Source organism: Streptopelia decaocto (assembly GCF_964273445.1).
Source record: "Streptopelia decaocto genome assembly, chromosome: 8".
NCBI classification, from domain to species: Eukaryota; Metazoa; Chordata; class Aves; order Columbiformes; family Columbidae; genus Streptopelia; species Streptopelia decaocto.
Genome location: NC_138662.1, coordinates 3,502,605 through 3,523,925, shown reverse-complemented (window position 1 = coordinate 3,523,925; position 21,321 = coordinate 3,502,605). Strand labels below are relative to the sequence as shown.

Here is a 21,321-nt window from a genome sequence, read left to right as displayed (position 1 = left end):
TCCAACTGTTGTGGTAGATCTAGTTATGCCAGTTGTACCTAAATAATTCTATCTTTCTGGCTGTACAACTATATTGGTTTTTACACCCTACACAGGGTCAAAAATTCAGTGTCAGCAGGAGGGTGCCACACGTGTCTGACGGGTGACAGGGAGCGCTGTTTAACTGCTTTTTCATTGCTACTCGTTTCTTGCTGAGATGGCGTCATTGGGCTCAGCAGGATGTCCTGGGCAATCTGTAACCATGAGGGATGTGAAGGTTATCTTATGGCTTTAACAGTCTGAACTGCCAGCAAATTGGGGTCCTGACTCAGGCTAGACATGCAATATAAATGTACTTTGAGACTACAATTTTACTGTGGCATAGAAGTCTAAGTGACGTGAGGCTGCTGCCTGCACCCAACAGATGGGAACGAGGGGCTGGACGGAGGCTGGTTGGGGGAGCGCGCAGCCTCACCGGCCACTGGTAGGACGCAACAGCTTTCCAATGGGTAACTTTATTATTAAACAATATTGTTGTTTATTTTTCTGATTTCAGTCTTCAGATTTTATCTCTCCTGTGAGTGCTGAAACATGTTTCAAGTGCTTTCGTTTTAGGTTGTCTAGATCTGGAATGCGCATCAGGCTGGCTAAGAAATCAGTGCCTGTCAGTCAGGATTTAGAATAAATTGCCTTGATTTCGCTAGACTTATGATGGTGGCTGCTGGTGCCCACGAAATGGAGCAGCTGTGGATATTGATATTAGGGTTTTGTGGATAACGGGAAGGAAAAGGAATTACCTGTTGTGTCCCTTTTTCCAGTCTTTTCAAAATAGAAATATGGGACACACATCAATACAGGTCAGCGATGGAGACATTTCAGATATTTGTTCATGTGATCCATTTATTATTTCCCTCTCTACACTCTCCTTTGTTTTAGTCTTTTTAATGCTAAGGAATACTGCTGGCATGCTTGATTGATTACCAATACACATCCATGTAAAAGCATTTTATTTCTCTTAATCCTGTTCCTTCCACTGGTTTTGGATTCAAACGCTCCATGTCCTCCTGCCTGTGATGGAGATGTGTGTCTATATCATGTAGGCAGTGTTTAAAGAAAAAGGGAGAGACTTGGTAATAAAGGGAGAATTTACTGAAAACACTTTCCCTTCTCCTATTACTTTCTGTTTGATTCTTCCTTTCTGATTCTTTTTCCTACAAAACTTGTTAGTGATAATCCCCGAGCCCAGTATATTACATATTATACCATTAGTGGTGAATGTCTTATTTTTTCCACGAGTCTCCTCTCTGTCAGAAACCCTTCACAGTCTAATTTCTTGTTTAAGCCCATAACTTTTGTATTTTGGAGGAGCTGTTTTAGCGTTCCTCAAAACATATTACACGCTGCCCTACAGTATTTTTCTGGCTTCCGTACAGTGCTGTGTAACACCATTTAAACCATGTGAAATACAAATCCTATTGTATTTAGAAAACATGGCCAGTCTTCGTTACCAGAGCATGTACAACATGTATTAAAGGGTTCCCAAACATTTTTTGTTATCTGGTTTAGAGCCAAACTCCAAATGTATGTACGATAGGGCTTTGAAATGATGAATGTGTAATCATGGGAACCAAAAGATGATGCATTACAGAGCAAACTGATCAAAGTCAGGAATTTAGAAGCTCAGTATCCTTAAGGGATACAGACCTCCAGTTCTTTGGAATTGACATGTTTTGCTTGAGCTTGAAATGAAGGAAGAAATCTGTATCTGTTTAGTGTATGAAGTTTTTTAATCCTCTGAAGGTAAAAAGGAGATAAATTTTACTTTCTGATGAACAGGAATAGTATAAGTGAATGGGAAGACCTATGTTAGTCTACTGAGTGGTGTACATAAGAATAATTTACAAAAAAAAAATCAAACCTTTAAACTTTTAAATGTTGGGCTTTAAATCCAGCAAGTGAGCTGCGAATGGTACGTGAGGTCAGCACAGTCTGTCTCTTCTGATGCCAAAATGATTATGCAGCAGCCCCAAGTTGTTAACTGTTCTTTTTCAATCCCTTATGCTGGCCCCAATTCAAACTGACTTCTGACTCGAACTGTATTTCAACAGCATTGTACCTTGCAGTGATGATTCTGAGTTATAAAAGCATGTGTATTATCAGAAAGCAGGTTGCTTTCTGTGCTCTGGGTAAAACAGAGACAACTTATTAATCATTAACATGAAAAAATCTACTTAAAACTACTTAAAAACAGTCTGAGGACAAATTGTGATCTTCCTCATCAGTCAAGCCAATAATATTATTCTAGATGTGTCACCAAGGGTGGCAAAGACCAGAATCTGCATAAGCTATAAAGAGTAATTTTGATTCCTAAATAAAGACCTTAAGAAAGTAAATTCATAACATTTTAACAGTATAGAGCTGATTCAGGTATTTGTAATGAAATTTATTTCTTGGACATCATTTTGTTTTTCTTTGTTTTAATCTAGAATAAGACTTTTAAGGAATTCTAATAAAATGTTTGGCGTTTGGTTAATTAGTCATGTATAGTCATGTATAATGACTGGGAAAGCCAGCAGGGCGCTGTGACACTGAGATAATGTGGAAAGTATAACCTGGGCAGGAGGTCCATAAAAACAAAGGAAAGTTCCATAGTATTGACTGGAGAGAGTTGGAGAGAGTCAGGTAAGATTCTTAAGTAAACTTTTGAAACAGGAAATGAAAGTGAAGAATATTTTCTGTAAGAGAATCTCTGCATTTCAAAACCAGCCTATTTCCAGACGAGCTTTAAGAAAGTTTCTGTTGTATTCGTGTGTGGTAATGCAGAGGCGATGCAGCTAGAAAACAAGCAATACTCTTAGAGCAAATAGTAAGGAATCAAAAAGAAGATAAAGCAAATTTGTCTCTGGTGTTTGGCATCAGAATCCAGATTACAGCTGGGGTGAAGGGTCTATGGGAACAAGAGCCCAGAGAAATCAGAAATGAACGCTGGAAGAGCTGATGTCTGCTGTTACTGCTCTTATTTTGAGCACGTCTTTGGAAATAATTTCCCACTTTGTAATTCCAAACTTTATTTAGTCACCAAAGGTTTAGATTCTTAATCCTTGGCTAAAAATAACTCCTTTAATTTTTATATTTTCCTCTAAAATAAGGAGTCATTTTTAAGTCTGTCTTGGTTTAGCTTGAAGTCAGTTGAATAAACGTGAATCTACAAAAAGCTGATACATTTGATTATATATTTAGTATGTTTTAATTTTGTTTTAGATGCCTTCTGTTAAACCATTGACTCAAATAGATCTGAATTTGCTAGTACTACAGTTTGGAGTAATTCTCCCTTTTTACAGTATTAGGAATTAAAAAATAAAAATATCGCGTTTCAAACAGCATTAATCTGTCTCAGTTGTTTTAAATTTTGCATATATAATGTTTAAATACACAGAGAAAATTCCTGCGCATCCTAGTCCATTTTCTCTTTTTTATAATATAGAACAGAAATTTGTCGCTAATTAATTTTAAAAGTTTGTATTCCTCTGTTTGCCTATTGTGAATGGAGTTGAAATAGAACACTCAATATGGGTAAAACAGTCCAACCAAGTTAGGTATTTTCTCTCAATGAAATGGGTATATTTACAATTGTCATTGTTCTAAAGGAGTAGTTTAATCTGTAGAACACAGAAGAAAAACATAAAACAAGTGCAGACTGCAGATAGTATATGAAATCCTAACATTTTAATTTGGAAAGACCATTTTGTTCTTGCCAGGTCCTTTCTTTTAACATGAAAAAGGGCAATGAGTAAGATGAGGTTTAGCAAGTGTTACGGTAGAAAGGGAAGCATTATAATTTCCTAATCTTATTTTTAAAGTTGAAGCACCTTTTTAACTTATACCTACGGTTTTACCTTTCTCCCTTCTTAACCTGTTTATTAGTCAATAAACAATAGTTCTGAAAATTCCTTTTGTAATCCCAAGTCAGTATTAGATTAGTACTAGCTTTTGGGTTATTTTTAAGCCTTAATAATACAGGTGTACTTTGGCCTAGAAACCTATTTTGATATGATAGTTGTAACAACTGTTTTTTTAACATCTGTCTGCAGTTTGGTTTACATGCAAGTATTTACTTACAATTGTAATGTTATTATTACATAAATAATATAAAGACTTGGAAGAAACATTTGAAAACATTATAAAAGGATCAGCAGAAAGTTGTTATTGGAGGAAAATCGGCTCGATCTCCTGCTAGAAGACCGTACAGTTTGTGGCTGCTTTGTGACTGAGCTTTGGAGGAACAGGCCATTCACAAAGACTCAGTTCCTATTTACTAATCACAATTCAAAGGCTTTCTCTCTAATGTTGTCGAAGGGTTTTCATTCTCTGAGGAGTCAATGAAGCTGTTCCTAGTTCATTATTCAAAAGTAACCCCTTCAGACTGTCCTTTTAATTGTTTTCCAGGTGCCATAAACTGCAGGTTTCAGCAAGAAATAAATTTAGCTACAGCTCAGTAGGAAGTTTTAAAAGCCAGCAGCTTCTGCAAAGGGTTGTCAAGACCAATCTGGAAGGAGCCCCGTTTTGGCGTGTCGCTGGGGAGCTGAAGCAGTCAGGGAAGGAAGTGCTACTTGCCAGCTCTCACCACCATATGCTTTATTATAATGTAACGTACAGAGAACATGGGGACGGCAGCTGCTCTAGAGGGAGGTGGCCATTTGTTAGATTTTGAAACCTTTCTGAAATGTCTGTTCATTTTCTTTTCACTGCTATTTTTTTTTCCCTTGCTTACGTATTTACATTCAAAAGACGTTCACTAAAACATGACTATTTTTAGACCACAGTAAGAAGAGGAGAGCGTGATCTACTTTTTGTTGGAATAAATATAATTCTAGAAGGACACCTAAAATTTAGTTTTACATATTGTGAAATGTGGGTAGATTTTTATTTTCTCAATATCCACTCCCATCAGGGCATGGTGAAATCATACATATCCATTAACTATTGTCTAGGATTGTATGTCTTTGATGAAAAGAACTTTATGTCTTTTATTGGTTTCCAGTGTGTGTTTGCTTGATCGCATTCATATTTAAGTTAATGTTGATACTGAGTGACTTCAGTGGCAGAGCGAGCCAAAGCATAAATGGGGGTTTTGATGTATAATGGAAAGAGTCTGATCCGATGTGCACCAAGAAATCAGTCTTTCCTAGCACCACTACCCAGGCAGGGAAATTGGCGACTCTGTTGCTCTGAGAAACATGAAGCTCTTGGCATGTTTCAGGAACTGCCTGCCTGCCATGCCATGAAAATTTATCTGATTTATTTAAACAAAACTGTATTTTAAAGGGTATTTTTTTGACTCCTGAGATTTCCGTATCCTTCCAGATACACATAACTACAAGCTCTTGGGTTTTAAAGTAAGGATTCTTAAGTGAATTTGAGAATCCAGAAGGAAGTTACATCACAGCATAATGAGATTATTGAAGGGCAAGTTGTTATACCATACAATAAAATTAATATATCATATTAGTATTTTTGCTGAGTGTCAGTGTTTTACATTGACCCTGGAGTAATGCTTAAATGTCATAGCAACACAAATAGGACCCATATAACTCAGTAAAAAATGATTGTTCATATAGGGAAAAGATGTTACAGTTCTTCTTTGAAGGGTAAATCTCTTTGAGACAGAGATTTTTAGATTATTATGTATTCCTCACCATAGATGCATCTCTCTGAAAAAGAAATGACATTAATCTGCATGTCACTGGGTATGTATTTTCCTGGTGACAGGTGAATCTTACGAAAATCTGTGTTTATTTGCTTACTTCAGTTATAGATGAGTCTACTAGTATCTATCTGACCTTAATTTTCAAACCAGCTGCAGCTGATGGTTTTCTGGAATACCTGCTTACATGCTAATGCTTTCTTAAAAGTTCCCTTTTCCCTTTTTGTGGCCATACTAATTGCAAGAATTAATATCTAAGTTGGATTACCGATTTTTAATTTTAATAATTCCCTACATTACCTCTCATCCTACTGGGGGCAATGTATGGGCTTCCATCTACCTATGAATCCTATTTCCAATGTACACCAGATTTTCAAGTCTATAATGAAGTTAAGCATGGATTCTGAATATAGTCCTGCAGTTCTAATTCTGCAAAATATGAGGCAGAAGTCAGATTGAAAATGATGACTTACAGTTGTGTCTTGAGTCAAATCAAACCCTGTTTTCGATGCACATTAAAGTTGTGAAAGGACTTTCCCTTCTTTGGGTTCCCGTATGTCTAGTTTAGCCCTAGCTTAAGCAACACTTTCCTAATTCTACTGAGTAGAAGAAAATGTAGGTTATCGCCAGTCTACAGTTCACACACGGGTCACTTCAAGTCAGTTTGGAGTCTTGACAATAGGGGAACGTTTTATTTGAGGTGTATTACACCTCCAAGAAAGTTTGTACATGAAATATATTTATGTTTTATATTTTGAATGGGAAGTTAAAGCCTTCATTGTCCTTAGAAGGACTAAGAATTGTCAGGAGTTGCAAAATGTTTAGCCTACTCCATTTTTTTTCTAACATGTAAAGCATTTATTGTCTGAAGCAGCAGAGTAACGTATGGTAATTCTTGAAACAGCTACTTTTAGAACTAATATTTTGTGGATTGTTGGAAATGCCTTTTTCACTGAGATTTACTATTATGATTAGATGCAGAGTTTTTTTTACATAAAAAATATCTAGTAGAAAAAAGGACAGAATCTTTCTTTAACTCACCATTATAACCATGAGTATCAGCAAACCAATATAATGCTAAGCAAGTGAGAAAAGGAAATACTCTGTGACAAATGAGAATTAATTATTTTTGACCTAAAGAAAACTACTTCATTTTTAATGATGTGTTTCCTGACCATCACAAGCTATTGAGGTACCAACGGCTAACGGAAAAGAAATGCAGGAGACCAAAAGTAGTTGCATCTAGAGAAATTTTCCCATTGTGAGAGCGGGTGCTTCAAGTCTGTTCCAGCTCTGTGGATTAGCTGCGAGCTTTTAAAAATCAGGAGACACGTGACTGCGCAGTTAAGAGTTTCAGATCTCAAACTGTACACTGCAACTTTGGTATAAATTATTCAGAATGCACTGGGTACTGCTTATCATTAGAGACATTTAGATCTATGTTTTTCTTCTCTTCAGCCACCAGAGAAGGAGGGTGGGCTGCCTCGCCAGGTAGGCAACAAGACGGAGTGCGGCCTCTTGGGCTTCGTCCTGGATTTGAAGCAGGATTATGAACCTGTTCGGAACCTCATCCCTGAGGAGAAACTCTATAAAGTTTACACCTTCAACTCTGTGAGGAAGTCGATGAGTACTGTCATTAAAATGCCGGATGGTAGTTTCCGAATGTACAGCAAAGGAGCTTCTGAAATTGTTCTGAAGAAGTAAGTTCTGTGGATTCATTGCTGTGCTTTTCCAAAATGGAGAACATTCTGACACTAATAAGACGTACGCGGGGATTCTGGTATTTGGAATTTTCTACTTACAGTAGAAATATGACACTCTTTAGTAGTATGAACTGGTATTGATTTTTTTCTACATTTTTTTAAGCACCAACTCTTGCAGAACTGTTTGGCTTATTTTTCGTATCACTGCCTAGCCAAAGAACTGCATCTACATTGGGTAGTTGATGAATGGATTCTTTATGTTAAACCTATTTGGAAAATAAGGAGATTTTTCAATTTCACTTTAAGTTGTCAGCTCATTAATTACATGGGTATTGAGGAAATAATGGATTAAGAGTTCTTGTTGTCTCTGTAATAAGTTACAAACAAATACTCTGTGATATTTCAATAGTGAATCTTCTTGCTTAATGTAGAAATTAACAGTAGAAATTTAAAACATGGCATCAAAAAAGGAAAGTGTTGAATGAAATGAGCTGATAGAAGGGAATACTTTTCAGCAGTCGTGCAAATCACTGCTACAAATCACACTATCAACTTTATATTTTTGTTTCTTCTCATAAACAAAAAAAAGATGTTCCAGGATCCTTAATGCAGCTGGTGAACCGCGTATCTTCAGACCGCGGGACCGAGATGAAATGGTGAAGAAAGTGATTGAACCGATGGCCTGTGATGGACTGAGAACTATCTGCGTTGCCTTCCGAGACTTCAGCAGCAGCCCAGAGCCTGACTGGGACAACGAGAACGACATCTTGTCTGACCTGACCTGCATTTGCGTTGTTGGCATTGAAGACCCAGTAAGGCCAGAGGTATATCAACTTCTGACATTATAAAGCGTTTTTCAGAGAACTGAACATAAATTGATCTACAGAGTTCTTGCAGTTTTTATTTTTTTTTCTTTTTAATTAGCTTTGTCAAAGAAGATGGAAGACAGCTTTAGAAACAGACTTTACGTGGTAAAAAGTCAAATAATTAACTTGATAGAAATCAACTATTAATCACCTGATATTTAAACAAAGCAAAATAGGGCTTGTTGAACTTCCAGGATGGAGATGACTTAAACTTCTCTTAAGGAGTAGCGTTCAGGAAGACTGATTAGCACAAGTTTTATTGCGCTTCCAGATATTAAAGAATTTTCCTTTAAGTAATGTGGTAATACACAACTCTGAAAGTAAAGCCACACAGTGATTGTACTTGCCATGATTACAACTGCAATGTGCTCGCCTTCCAGAAAAATGGCACAGTCTTGGAGATTGGTGTTTTACTGTAACGGGCCACTTTACTGCTTCTCTTAAGATGGGTGGCTACTCGGGAAAAATGGTTTTAATATTTTATTTGGACAAGGAAAAGCTCTGCCACAGAAAGGCTGCAGATTTCATGGATAGTCTACCTAAATGGCTGTTAAAAATATGACTAAAATTTCAACCCAACTAAACTGAGAAAATCAGTATTGGGTGTGCACAGTGGAAGCACAAGCCAGCTACTACACTTGGAAATTATGTGACTACAGTAATTCAAAGATTAAGAGGTAAAAACTTTCTTGACCTATGTATATGGTAATTGATAATTCATCTTGATAGTGGCGATTTAATTCCATTTTAGTGTTTGGAAGCAGTGGCAGAAGGTCAGTCCCAGAGCTGGAAGTGCTGACATTTTCGCTGTCCTTGTTTGGAGCACCCGGGGCAGCGAGTAACGCTCCTCCGCTCCCAGAAATCCACTCTTGCCTTCTCTGCTTATTTCAGTAGGTGATTAAGGAGTAAGGTCATTGAAAGATAATTCACATTTCTCTTACACAAAAAGAGTGGGTTCTAATGCGACAAAAAGCAAGCAGTTTGGCACCCATCTTTGTATTTTTTATTCTTCTGTCTCATTTTATATTTTTCCTGGATCTTTTTTTAAATCACATCTAAATTTTTGTATTTGATCCAGTGAGAATTGCTGGCAATACTAGAAATGATCAGAATTGATTTTAGTTTTACAAAACCTTCAAAAGTATAAATTAATCTGATTTTTTTCCTCGAGTCCTCTATAAAGTAGGCTTTCCATACTGCTATCTCCTGTAACTTTGGAAACTAACATGGTAGAATTACAGCTACTGGTGCCAACTGTATAGCTATGCTTTGTATGATAATGGACTTTCTTGGGTTTTTTCAGTATCAAGAAGATTATAATATAAAGTAAATCTTAGTAGGTGAAAGCTGTCTGATAAACTCCTTATCTCTGCATCCATCAGATGAATGTTATTCGCTTTATCTGTCATCAGGTGGTCTCTTGCTGCTGGTCCATCTGTCCCTACACCTGACATTGCATCTCTTTAAAAATAATTTAAAATGTTCTTTAAATATTCTGTCTGCAGCAATGCCTCACAAATACATAAAGGAGGAAAGTTTTCAACTGTCAGTGGCCACTGGAGCTGTGAATCGCTCCCCTTTCCCTCCAAAATGGATTTGTGATCCATTCGTTAGAAAACAGCTTCAAGTCAGGTTCTGTGTGGTATGACAGCCTAAGGGAACGGGGAGCAGCGGGATTTGCAGTTATTATTGAAAATAGCTGCAAACTATCCTTTCACATGATTACTGCGTGTTTTATCAGAGAACTGCTCCCATCTCATAGGGAATAATTTCTTAGGACCTTGAGGTAAAAATGAGTCGTGTTGCTAAAAATAGAGGTCAAGTGCGATTTCTGTGTAAAGGATCAAAGAAGATTAAGGTAGGAAAAAATATTTCTATATAATTATTTTAATAATGTATTGAATTTATCGTAGTTTAACGCTAGAATATGCAGCAATGCTTCTTACTTCATTGCAAGTCACAATAAAATGTCTACTATTTCAGAGTTCTACCAAATGTTCAACAGTTGTTTTTTGTTTGCTTGTGTTTCGGTTAGTGGTTTTTTTAATTTGGGGTGGTGGGGTTTTTTTGTTGTTGGTTTGGTTTTTGGTTGGTTGGTTGGTTTTCCTCCTTGCGTTTTAAACCGTTTTAAAGTGATAATAACATCATAAGAACATCTAAAACAATGTTTAAATTATTAGTACTCCACACATTGGTAAAAAGCAGTAGCAGTATCTTAGGAGAAATAAATTAACCAAAAAAAAACCCCAAGACAGAAAAAAAACATAAATTTCAGAAAAACTGGCTAGGTATAGAATATCTGACTTTATGGGAATATTGTAATATACATATATTAAAATGGTGAAATCACCGCTGTAGATGCAAATAGTAAGATGTTAGGCTGTTACAAGGGACCTTACTATTTTGCCAGTGTTAACCCCACTTATTAAATAGAATCTCCACCAAACTTTATGAATTTTCAAAGTGCTTTCTGTAGGGAAAAAGAACATAAAAATTAGAAATGCTACTACACCTGCTGTTCTATTAGTATTCTCAGTATTAATGGATATCGGAATTTATTCTGACCGAAATGGTAGATGAGGTCATTCCAATGTCCAGTGTCACCATCCTGGGAGCTCTTAGTTTCCCTTAAATTCCATTCCCATTTTTCCTGGGCAAGGCTCGGTGTTTTCCTTTTCACTGAAATGGCCACTGGGGTTCCCACACGCACAGTTGGAGCCTCCCGGTGTGCACAGAGCTCCTGTGGCACGTGGCTCACGGGCATCCTCAGGGAGATCCAGGACGGGGTCCGTGCGGTGTCACTAGTGTCACGCCAGTTGCATCTGTTCTCATCATACTGCTGGGAGCTTTCTTGCGCTTGTATTTCCTTCTGTACGTTAAAAGAAACTATTTGGATTAATTATTCCACAATGACATCCAGCAACTGACCAGAGTTATCTGGAGTGTAACCACTGGATACCATGACTTTTGCATAATCCCTTGGTTATTTAGGTTAATTCAGGCACTAGCTTATTCATTATCAGCATCTGTTTCTATCAAGCACTGAACTACCTGCTTGATATTTAGTTTTTGGTTTGTGCGTGTGTTGTTTTTTCCTTGGATAAATACACAAGAAGAGAACAAATAGAACGATGGGTTGTTCCTGTAGAGATTCTCTGTGGATTTTGACAGTCTTTCTGGATCCGTTTTAATGAGTCTATACCGGCTTATAATGATTTGCCAATGTACGCCTACAATCTGTTATTGCTGAAGATTAACGTAAATCACTTCCAAATGTCACCTATTTATTTGCCACCTGATTCTGATAGATATTACTGCATTGGGCAGTTTATGTATGTATGCATGCATGAGAAGGTTTTCCTTGCAGAGAGAAAATAAACCAGCAAATTTTGGAATGTGTACTTAAGCTCTGCACAACCGATGGAAAAGATCTGCTTCCACTGCCCACTCAGTCTGCCAACACTCTTTCTTCCTTAAAGCAATAAAAAACTGTGAACAATATTTTAACTGTAATTACTGTACACAGTATTAAATCAGATACCACCCACCAGCTGTCCAAAAAATGAGAGAAGAGGAAAATAGAATAGAAAATAGGGGGAAAAAAAAAAGAGTAGAATTCTATAGTTATATATGAATTTGAGATGTATTTGAAACTAGGTTGTCCTTCCATGACCTTGTTTAATAGGACTGGCACTTTATGTGAGTAGACCTTTTTTTCTGTTTGCACTGTAATTTATTTTTCTCCTTCATGGTTCATGCACTGTCCTGGTTTTACAGATAGTCATCTAAATCTGTCATACTCTATGCAAGAGGCTCACCACAGTTAAAGTGGATACTGAGGGCATTCCAAATGGGCGAATGGGATGTAGTCAGGATTATTAATGTGCAAACTGGGTAAATCAGGAGCCATTTGCTTAAGTAATAGATTTAATCTGATTGTATGTCCCCCATAGAAGTCTATTTCATTTGTTAAAAGGTATCAGGTCCAGATAATGTTTCCAGGATATAACTTGTGGGAAGGATATTCTCAGTTAGTAGAGGTGAGGAAATAGGAAGACAAGCCTGTGTCCCTTATTTTTTCTTTTCATTCTGTAATCTGTGTTGACAGAGTCATTTTTGCAAAGAGCACATTCTGCAGATGCGGTCGGAGGGTGGAGTGATCCTCAATTAGGTGTTAGTCTAGTGAGGTATTTTGGAAAATAGAAGCCTCACAACTGCCTCTTGTTGATTAAGGAAGGAAGAACACAACTGAGCAGATGAGCCATTATGCAAGTGAATAGTTTTTCCTGAGAAAAAATATATTTTAATAAAGATGCAGAAACATGGTGTGAAATTGTATTCACTGATTGTAATAATCATTATGTTCAATATGGTTTAAGGGAATGTAATTTCTGTCTGACGTGCAGTCCGAGCTATACAGCCATTCCCACGCTGGATCAGAGCGGCGCTTGTCAGTCAAAGCCCATGTCCTGCCCTCAGCATTGTGGCTAGAGAAGAAATGAAAATACCTAGAAATGCACAAAATAGCGTAATGTTGGAGATGGTGACTACTTTTCTTAGTATTTTCTGTACTAATGCCACTCTAATTGGCATTGAGTTCTACAGTGCCCTTATATCTATAGTAGAGGTTATGATCAGCAAGCTGCACTGAACTGGCAGTAGAATACAGCAAGGCTTTGCTACTGTAGCCACTAATAGCCATTTTGATACCCTTTCTTGATTTAAATAGTTTTTTTCATTTTTAGTAATTGTTTTAAAATTAAAATTATTTTCATATTATTTGCTTTTTAGTTTCTGCAGGAAATCAACAGGTCTATGTACACGATGGCTGACATAATTCCCAGTCAGACAGTCCCACCACTCTATATAAGTAGGTCACCTGAAGAAGCTCAGCTGATAATATAGCAGCAATCTGCAGTCAGTGGTCAAGTATATGTATTTGGGGGTATTTATTAAAATATGGTTTATGTGCGCATTATGTAGATTGAGAGCATTAGGCAACATTGCAGAGCCAGCATCAAGGGCCAGCTCTTTGGCGCTATTTTAACTTGTGGGTTAACCTTCAAATTGTCTGGAAGTTTACTTAGGATCACTGCCTAATGTTCAGATGCTTATCTAAGTCATGCTCATCTTCTGGGAATCTCTTTCCTCTCAGACTGTCACTTGTCTACTTCAAGTACCTCTCTGCCGCTCCACACGTGAGAACCAGGGCAACCTCTAATTTCTTTATAACTGTCCTTTGCCATCTGCTGTAGAAAGGGAGTCCTGGTTCTTGTAGCTCTGGGATGGATTTCTGTCTTCAAGAGGATCTTGGGATGCCCTTAGTCTCTTCTAGGTAGAAATGGAAACTTGGAGAAGCGGAAGTGTGTTGAAGGCATCTATCTAGGCTGTTATTAAATTGTTAAAACACACTTTTTATTCTTCTATGTCAAATAATGTTATTTTTTTCTTGAAGAATGCTTTCATAATAATGTAAAAGTGTGATAAGACTGCATTCATTCGTTAGAGTGATACTTATTAATAATTAATACATCATTATTATTGTGATATAAAGGAATGTATGTTTTTCCCCATCTGATGCTGAGCTATAGACATGTAGCCTTTCTATAGGCACTGACTTCATATACCCAAGTAGATGTATTAAGAGTTTTATTTAATGATTAGGAATCAATTTCCTTGCACTTGCACATTTTAATTTCAAAACCCTTTTAAAATAGGCTGTATACGATGCCAAGTCAGTATATAGCTTCTACATTAATCTCATGGACCTGTTACGCTCTGAATTCTCTCTCAGCGGTTATGTACACTGTGCAGAAGGGAAAGTCTCACGCAGAAAGGACTGTCACTAAAATAATGTTTAAATTTTACAGTTTCAAAATACATAAATTATTAATGAAATTTTAAATTTCTATACTTAGGAATTCCACCTGTTGATTTGCATGAATTAGTGTAGTAGTGCTAAATTACAATAACTTTTTAGATAATCTTATTGAAAGTTTGGATCAGAAGTTAGATACTTTTATGTACAAAATACATACATTCTCAGTTCATATTTTCATGTATGTTTGGTTCAGCATGCTGTACCTTGATGCTAAAGGTCAAAAAAGCTGCAGAGCGCTCCTTTTTACTGAAGTCAGGGGAAGCTTTGGGCAACTGATCTGAAAAATCATTTGTGTGCTTCTTGATGCAAGATCTGTCTTGCTTGTTGTGTAACCTCCATTCTGCAATACTCAGGTTGGTATTATTTATGCCATAACACTTGTGATTTCTCTTTTTGCTTCATGAATTTCTTAGCCTCAAAATATTCTGATTGGAAGCAGCTGGCTTCAACTTTATCTCTTATCTAGGAATTTTCTTTCCTGTTATCTTGCTTTTGTAGGTCCCAGAAGCCATAAGAAAGTGCCAGCGAGCTGGAATTACAGTCCGCATGGTCACTGGAGACAACATCAACACTGCCCGTGCCATTGCCATAAAATGTGGAATCATTCATCCGGGAGAAGACTTTCTCTGCCTTGAAGGGAAAGAGTTTAACAGAAGGATCCGAAATGAGAAGGGAGAGGTAATTGATACACTAAATATTGTGAATATGGTATTAAAAAATAGGGAGCACACTGAAATATTTTTTCTCCTGCACTGTTGTGTACCTCAGAACAGCCAAGACTACTTGGAGAGATTTCTACTTCTTTCTACCGCTAGCCTTTTGCTATTCAAAATACCACTGAAAATGCAGTGTTTACTATTCATGATGCATTGCCACTGCCAGTTTAGTGCCAGCCTGATTCAGCAGGTTCTGAACCACAGGACTAGTCTATGAGAAATCAAGCTAAGCACATTTAAAAGCAGCTTGTTACCAAGGAGGAGAAGGAACTGAGCAGGAATTTACAGGTCTGTCTCATAAAAATGCAACCTGTATTGGGAACCAGCTTTATTTAAAAATCATTAATACCACTGCTTTATTTTATACCACTTCACCTAATGTACTGCTATATCCACTCACTCTAATGATTTACATAATTAATGTATTCTTCCAAAGATTTTTAACTCCTTATAAAAGATGAAGCTAACATACAGGCTATTGAAGTCAGCTTTAAAAAAGTAAACTCTGTATCATGTCTTTGAGACCATCATTAACGAATGGACACATTTGTTTACTCCTTGCATTGTTTGATGGAATCCTGGAACATCAGTATATGTAATGTTTTAGTCCTTTTTGCTGTTGGTATACAGGGAAAATTCTGCCATTACTGCTGCCAAAATAAAGTGAAGAATTTTGATTCAAATGTAGAATAAAACAACACAGTGTTACTTGTAAACATGTTTGGTCAGCTTTGAGAAACTTCACATCCATAAAGATGCTAAGAAAGGCTGATTAGATCCTGTTGCAAAACTGACCTATGTTAGCCAACAGCTGAGCTTTGGTGGTAGCAAACTGCCTTTTCTGACCTTGCCTTCATTCGCAGCTTTGTAAATTTTTCTGTGCTTTTGGATAAAAGTTGCAGGTCTGAGTAGCGAAATGAATCACCTGACACATGGACACAAATGTATTTTGCATTTTGCTAATCACAGGTGAACGGTTTTACTGTTTTGGGGTTTTTTTTGTGTTCCCTCTCTCCAGATTGAGCAAGAGCGGATTGACAAAATCTGGCCAAAGCTTCGAGTGCTTGCTCGCTCATCTCCCACGGACAAACACACTTTGGTAAAAGGTGCGTACAAACTACCTGCACATCTGTGTGTAAATTAATGCCAAAGTTATTGAAGAATGCTCAGCACATCACCTGCATTGTAAAACTTTTGCTGTTACAAATTTATCCGAGTTGTTACCTTTAATTGCACATCTATGCATAATGCAGGAATTTTTTCTCGGTAACCAAGTCTCTTGTGTTTGTCTTCTACCTGAGCCTTCAAATAGAAAATAATAGGAAAGTGGTCAGCGGGAATAACAGAAATAGCAATAACATGTCTCTCACGTAAATGTAGGCAGCCTCATATTTGCCTTGTGACTTTTAATTGGACTAGAATGAGGCTCTAGGTGGGAAGGGAAGATGTGTGTGCTGGTCAGGAAGAAAATATTGTTGACATATACGTTGTTCTTCATCTAACAATGAAGGGCCATAGGTTTTGTAGTCTTTGCCTATACGTCTTTATGAAGAATACAAGAACAAGCTCATTTAGAGTAAGTCAAGTCACTCAAGTACATCTGTTCTCTCACAATTATTTTTAAAGAGTATGCCAAGATAAAAAACTTCTCATGTTACAATAGCAGTTGCTGGAGATCATGTAATTAGGAGGTGCCCTCTTTAGCATTACATGAATGGAGGTAGGTATTTTAAGCCAATTCCGTTTTCCTGTAGGCTCATTAATTGTATTATTTGCATTGGCTTCCTTTAGATTTCTGGCTGTAATTTTAGAGGCTGCTTTTGTCCTACAAAAACTACACCATACAAAAGATGTTCTCTTACCATACTATCTGCAGATGGAATGCTCTATAAAAGAGGAATTTGTTTGCGGTTTTCTTTTTAAAGCCTTTTTCATAACTGTAACTCACACTTCTTGATGACTTAAAATCTCATTCTTTTGACTTCGAAGCTCACACTTAAAAGACAGCTGATCAAATCAGAAAATTTCTGATCAGGAATAACATACTTTCTGGCCACGGTAAGATGTGGGGCTGGCACAGGCAGAAACGGCTGTGGCTGCTGGCTTCCTGCTGAAGAAAGAGCTGGATAATTTTGCTAAGGCCCTAGAAAGTCTGCAGAGACCCTTCTTGGCAATTCTTGGAGGAGCTGAAGTTCAGGATAAGATCCAGATGATCAGTTAGATGAACTTAAGCTGGCCTGCTACTTAAATGATAATGTACATTTAGGTAGGAAATAGTTTGTGGATCTACGCTTTGGTGTGGCGACGTTTTACTGATATGATTCCATACATGAGTGGCTACAAAGGCTTTTGAGCAATATGTAATTTTTTAAAATGCCTAAATGACTTCAGAGCAGGCGTGCCATTATGAATTTAAGGATTGGATCAGTTGGGTCCTTTGGGATTGGGACCAGTGCATGTGAAGAGTTCTGAAAGCATGGATTGCTCTGGAGAACTAAGATCTCTTGTAAGGCCTGGCTTGGTGTGCATGAGGTGTGAAGAGTTCTGAAAGCATGGATCACACAGGAGAACTAAGATCTCCTGTAAGGCCTGGCTTGGTGTGCACGAGGTGTGAAGAGTTCTGAAAGCATGGATCACGCAGGAGGACTAAGATCTCCTGTAAGGCCTGGCTTGGTGTGCACGAGGTGTGAAGAGTTCTGAAAGCATGGATCACACAGGAGAACTAAGATCTCCTGTAAGGCCTGGCTTGGTGTGCACGAGGTGTGAAGAGTTCTGGAAGCATGGATCACGCAGGAGGACTAAGATCTCCTGTAAGGCCTGGCTTGGTGCCGAGGTGGGGAGCTGCAGCCATGCTGCCACAGCTGCTCAGCCTCTCCAGCCACTGCTTACACAGTGGGCTCTGAAGTGGGGGGCACACACGGCAGGGACAATCCACTGGGATGCAGGAAGAAAATATTTTTTACCATTATTACATAGAAGACTATATTTTTAAAACAGTTTATTTCATCTCTAGCTCATGTTTTCTAATGTACATGTATGTTTTATAATGTACATTATATATTAGTACCCTAGTACATATGTATCATTTATAAATACTATGCACGTCCTGGGACTGGGTGCTCAAAAACGTTTTACTGATAGGTGTTCATGATTGAAAAGGTTTGGAGACCACTGGTTTGGACACATAGTTACCAGCTCCACAGGTCGGTATTGAACCAGCACAAAGCTGCATTCTCCTCACTTTTCCTAGTGCGTACAAAATACTTTCTTAGAGGAACATGACTTACACAGCTTAATAGTTTGTTTCACAAACACACAACAATTTGTCTTTCATTAAGTGGATCAGATAAGTCCCTTGGGAGTACCCATTTGAATCATTCAGGATTCTCCTTTAAGAGAAAAAAGAAACCTTTGCCAGGGAAAATTAAATCAATAAAGAGCTGAAGAAAAATAAGCAACAAATTACTGACGTTTTATAGCATACACACTTTGACAATCTGAAAGATATTTACTGCTACTGAATGCCTTATGCAACTAATACAGTTAATGCTTTAAAGATGCGACAAGGTCAGATCATAGAGCAATTAAGTATCTAATGAAGTTCAAGAACAAGTCTGTGGAAAATCACGATGGAATTTTTTGGCTGGTTATACTCCAAGGGCCATTAAAAGTTACAAGAAACTATTTGAATGTTCACTAGTTTTGGGCGTCTTGTTAAAATGTTATGTTTTTCTCAGATTCTTGAGGGATCAAGAGGATTTTCTCTTCTTTGATGTATTCTATCTGCTCTAGGGTAAAAACACACATCACAAAATAAACTTTTTCATATTTAATTTTTAATGACATACAGCTGCTGGAGGGAATATTTTTTCTCCTTAGCATAGCACAATCCCACCCAGCAAAAGGATCATTTTTATTTTTCAGTTGTGTTTTTAGTCCCGCTAAGGGACCGGAGGACGGCATGGTTCAGCCTCTCAGCCTGGGCAGACACTTTCTCTCAAATATTTACAGCTTTGAAGTAGAGGTAGATTGGAAAAAAAATGTCAAAATGGTTTATCATCACAAACTCTTTCAGTAAAACAGAAATGTTAGACATCTCAATTCAACTGAAAGACAATTTCTTATGGATTTTATGACATCCATTGGTGGATTATTTAATATTTTTTACCCTATTTGAAAATATATAACAAGTAAAATGCTTATTCTTTATACTGGCGTGCCCTTATAATGCTGTTGCTGAAATACTGCAATATTGTCTTGATTTTTACAATACTATGGGAAGCAACAGTTTAGTACTGATGGGAAATATCTTATCAGAAGGTATAGACAAGATCAAATAAATACTCCATTTCCTACTTAGAGAAGCTGTGCTTTCCCATATGTTTAAATTAGGCTGGAATTATTTTTCTGTGATATTAAAAACAACTATTCTATTCTCACATAATGCTGATTTGTTAACAAGCAGAGAGGGAACTTTAAAGAAGAAAAGATTTTTAATAATAACCCTTAATTAGTAAAATATTTTAACTGTTATTGCATGGGATGTTTTATTCATGACACCATTATTGTGGACATGCCCCGAGGGTAGGCAGAATAATCAAAATATTTAAAAGTGTATTAATATAATTCTGAAATGAAATATCAGTATGTCTAAAATTGCAAGTGGTTTTGATTTCCATTTGAGAGGAAAATTTAGTATTTACTTTTATCCAAATTCATATGAAACAATATTCAGAAAGTTGACCTGTTCCACTGTGTAAAACATCAGCTTCAACCAACTTTTCCCTGAAGCCAGGAACATGAAGATAGTTTAAAGGAAGCAGGAGCCATCCTGCATTTGAACCTAGAGTTTTCTACTCTGTAAATACCACTTAGGTCTCTGTGGTCTGTGTCAAGTGTAATTTTGTGGGAGGCGCTGATGCCTTCAAGGTTCCCCTTTAGTGTGTCAGTCTTATAATATAAAGCAGATTGGTGGTGCATACTTGGTACAGAAATCCATGCGTTTTAGCCGTGTTCTTCTCTGCCTTTCTAATATCAGGAACTTTGTGGAGCACTGTTCACTTACCAATTACCAATGCTGTCTGTAATGGTATATATAGTGCTTTTACATTAACCTTTAAAGCTCTGTTCCTGCACATACTTAAACATGTAACTAAAGTGAATTTATATTTTCTCTTTTAGACAGACTTCCTAAATTCTCATTAAATTAACAGGGAACTTCAAAAGTCTGGAAGTATTAAAAACTAATCCACACAGAACATGCCTATGAAAATATACTACTGCATCTATGTTTAAGAAATATAAATATGTGTAAGCATACGGGCTGATCAGCTTTACTGTGTCAGTAGCCCCTGAGCTGGCGTGCATCTTTGAAATGCTCAACTGTAGCTAAGTTATTCCTGCCTGTTTTGAGTTGGAAAGAAATATCTAAACCAGGATTTTTTTTCTCCCAGAACCAATAGTTTCTTGCTGATGTGACTCTAAGGGTGACAATGCAAGTAAGAATTGTTTAAATAAAGCAGCATTTGTCCTGCAATAACGGGAGAACCTGAGGCCATACTCGATGTTTTTGATCTGAACTGTGGGTACAGATAGTTTCTTGTCGAAGAAATGGAAGACACGTTGGTTAATATTCTTTAAATTATTATGTGGAGTGGATTTGATTTAATGCTTGCTTTAATGTCAGATGGGAGGAAGGTGTGAGGTACAGGATATATTTCACTTCCAGCTGTGGATGCAGTACTGGTACCTTTTACAGCAAGCTTGTGCATATAGAGCCCCTCTTGATAGCTGTACATACTCGTTTTAAATATGATCTTCTCCCGCATCAGAAACAAGCTGCTTGCTCCAAAAAATGTGTGCATTATGCAAGCTACATGACTCCTCCCTAAATTCCTGCAGCATCAGCAGAGTCTGTGTGTTATCCTCTCAGTGTATTCCTGTGGCTATTGAATAAAATTCGTTTTGACAGAGGAAAGTCGTGGCTAAACAGCTTAAGATGAGGGAACAGACCAATGAAACAGCAAAGGCTGTTTTGGGAGTAACCTTTGCTGAGTCTTGTTACTAAATACATAAGCGTCTTTATTTTTACTGTGAGTAAAGCAGTGTATTTTTAAGATACTTACTGACTGTTAGACATGACTAATTAATACTAAAGTTTCTTTTTAGCTGTTTTGAATGAGTGGAAAGGCCAGTAAATGTTAAAGAAATGGTGTTCTCGTTATTGGCCGTCTGTGAGGTGATGCCCATATTTAAATTTGTCACTGATTACTGCAGCAGTTGTTTCCCCAGCTCAGGGTTGCAGAGTGAGTCCCCTTTGTAGGCATTCCTCTTCTGGTTGGTCTCCTTACACTGTTTGTAAAATCTACATAGGCGTATTCCTCAATGCTGAAGAAAATTCTGGATGTGAAACATTACCACAACTATTAACAGAATGATACCAAAGAAAGAAAAAAAAAAGTAAAAGGAAATG

General features: G+C 37.3%; 1 protein-coding gene across 1 annotated transcript in view; it reads left to right on the top strand.

The window, feature by feature from the left end:
- ATP2B2 (ATPase plasma membrane Ca2+ transporting 2) overlaps positions 1–21,321 on the top strand; it is a 260,605-nt gene that overhangs the window by 199,043 nt on the left and 40,241 nt on the right. Inside the window, exons 11-14 of the mRNA XM_082060191.1 lie at positions 7,142–7,383; positions 7,976–8,210; positions 14,632–14,811; positions 15,868–15,955. Coding sequence (XP_081916317.1) covers positions 7,142–7,383; positions 7,976–8,210; positions 14,632–14,811; positions 15,868–15,955 — 745 coding nt within the window. The remainder of the gene's footprint in view (positions 1–7,141; positions 7,384–7,975; positions 8,211–14,631; positions 14,812–15,867; positions 15,956–21,321) is intronic.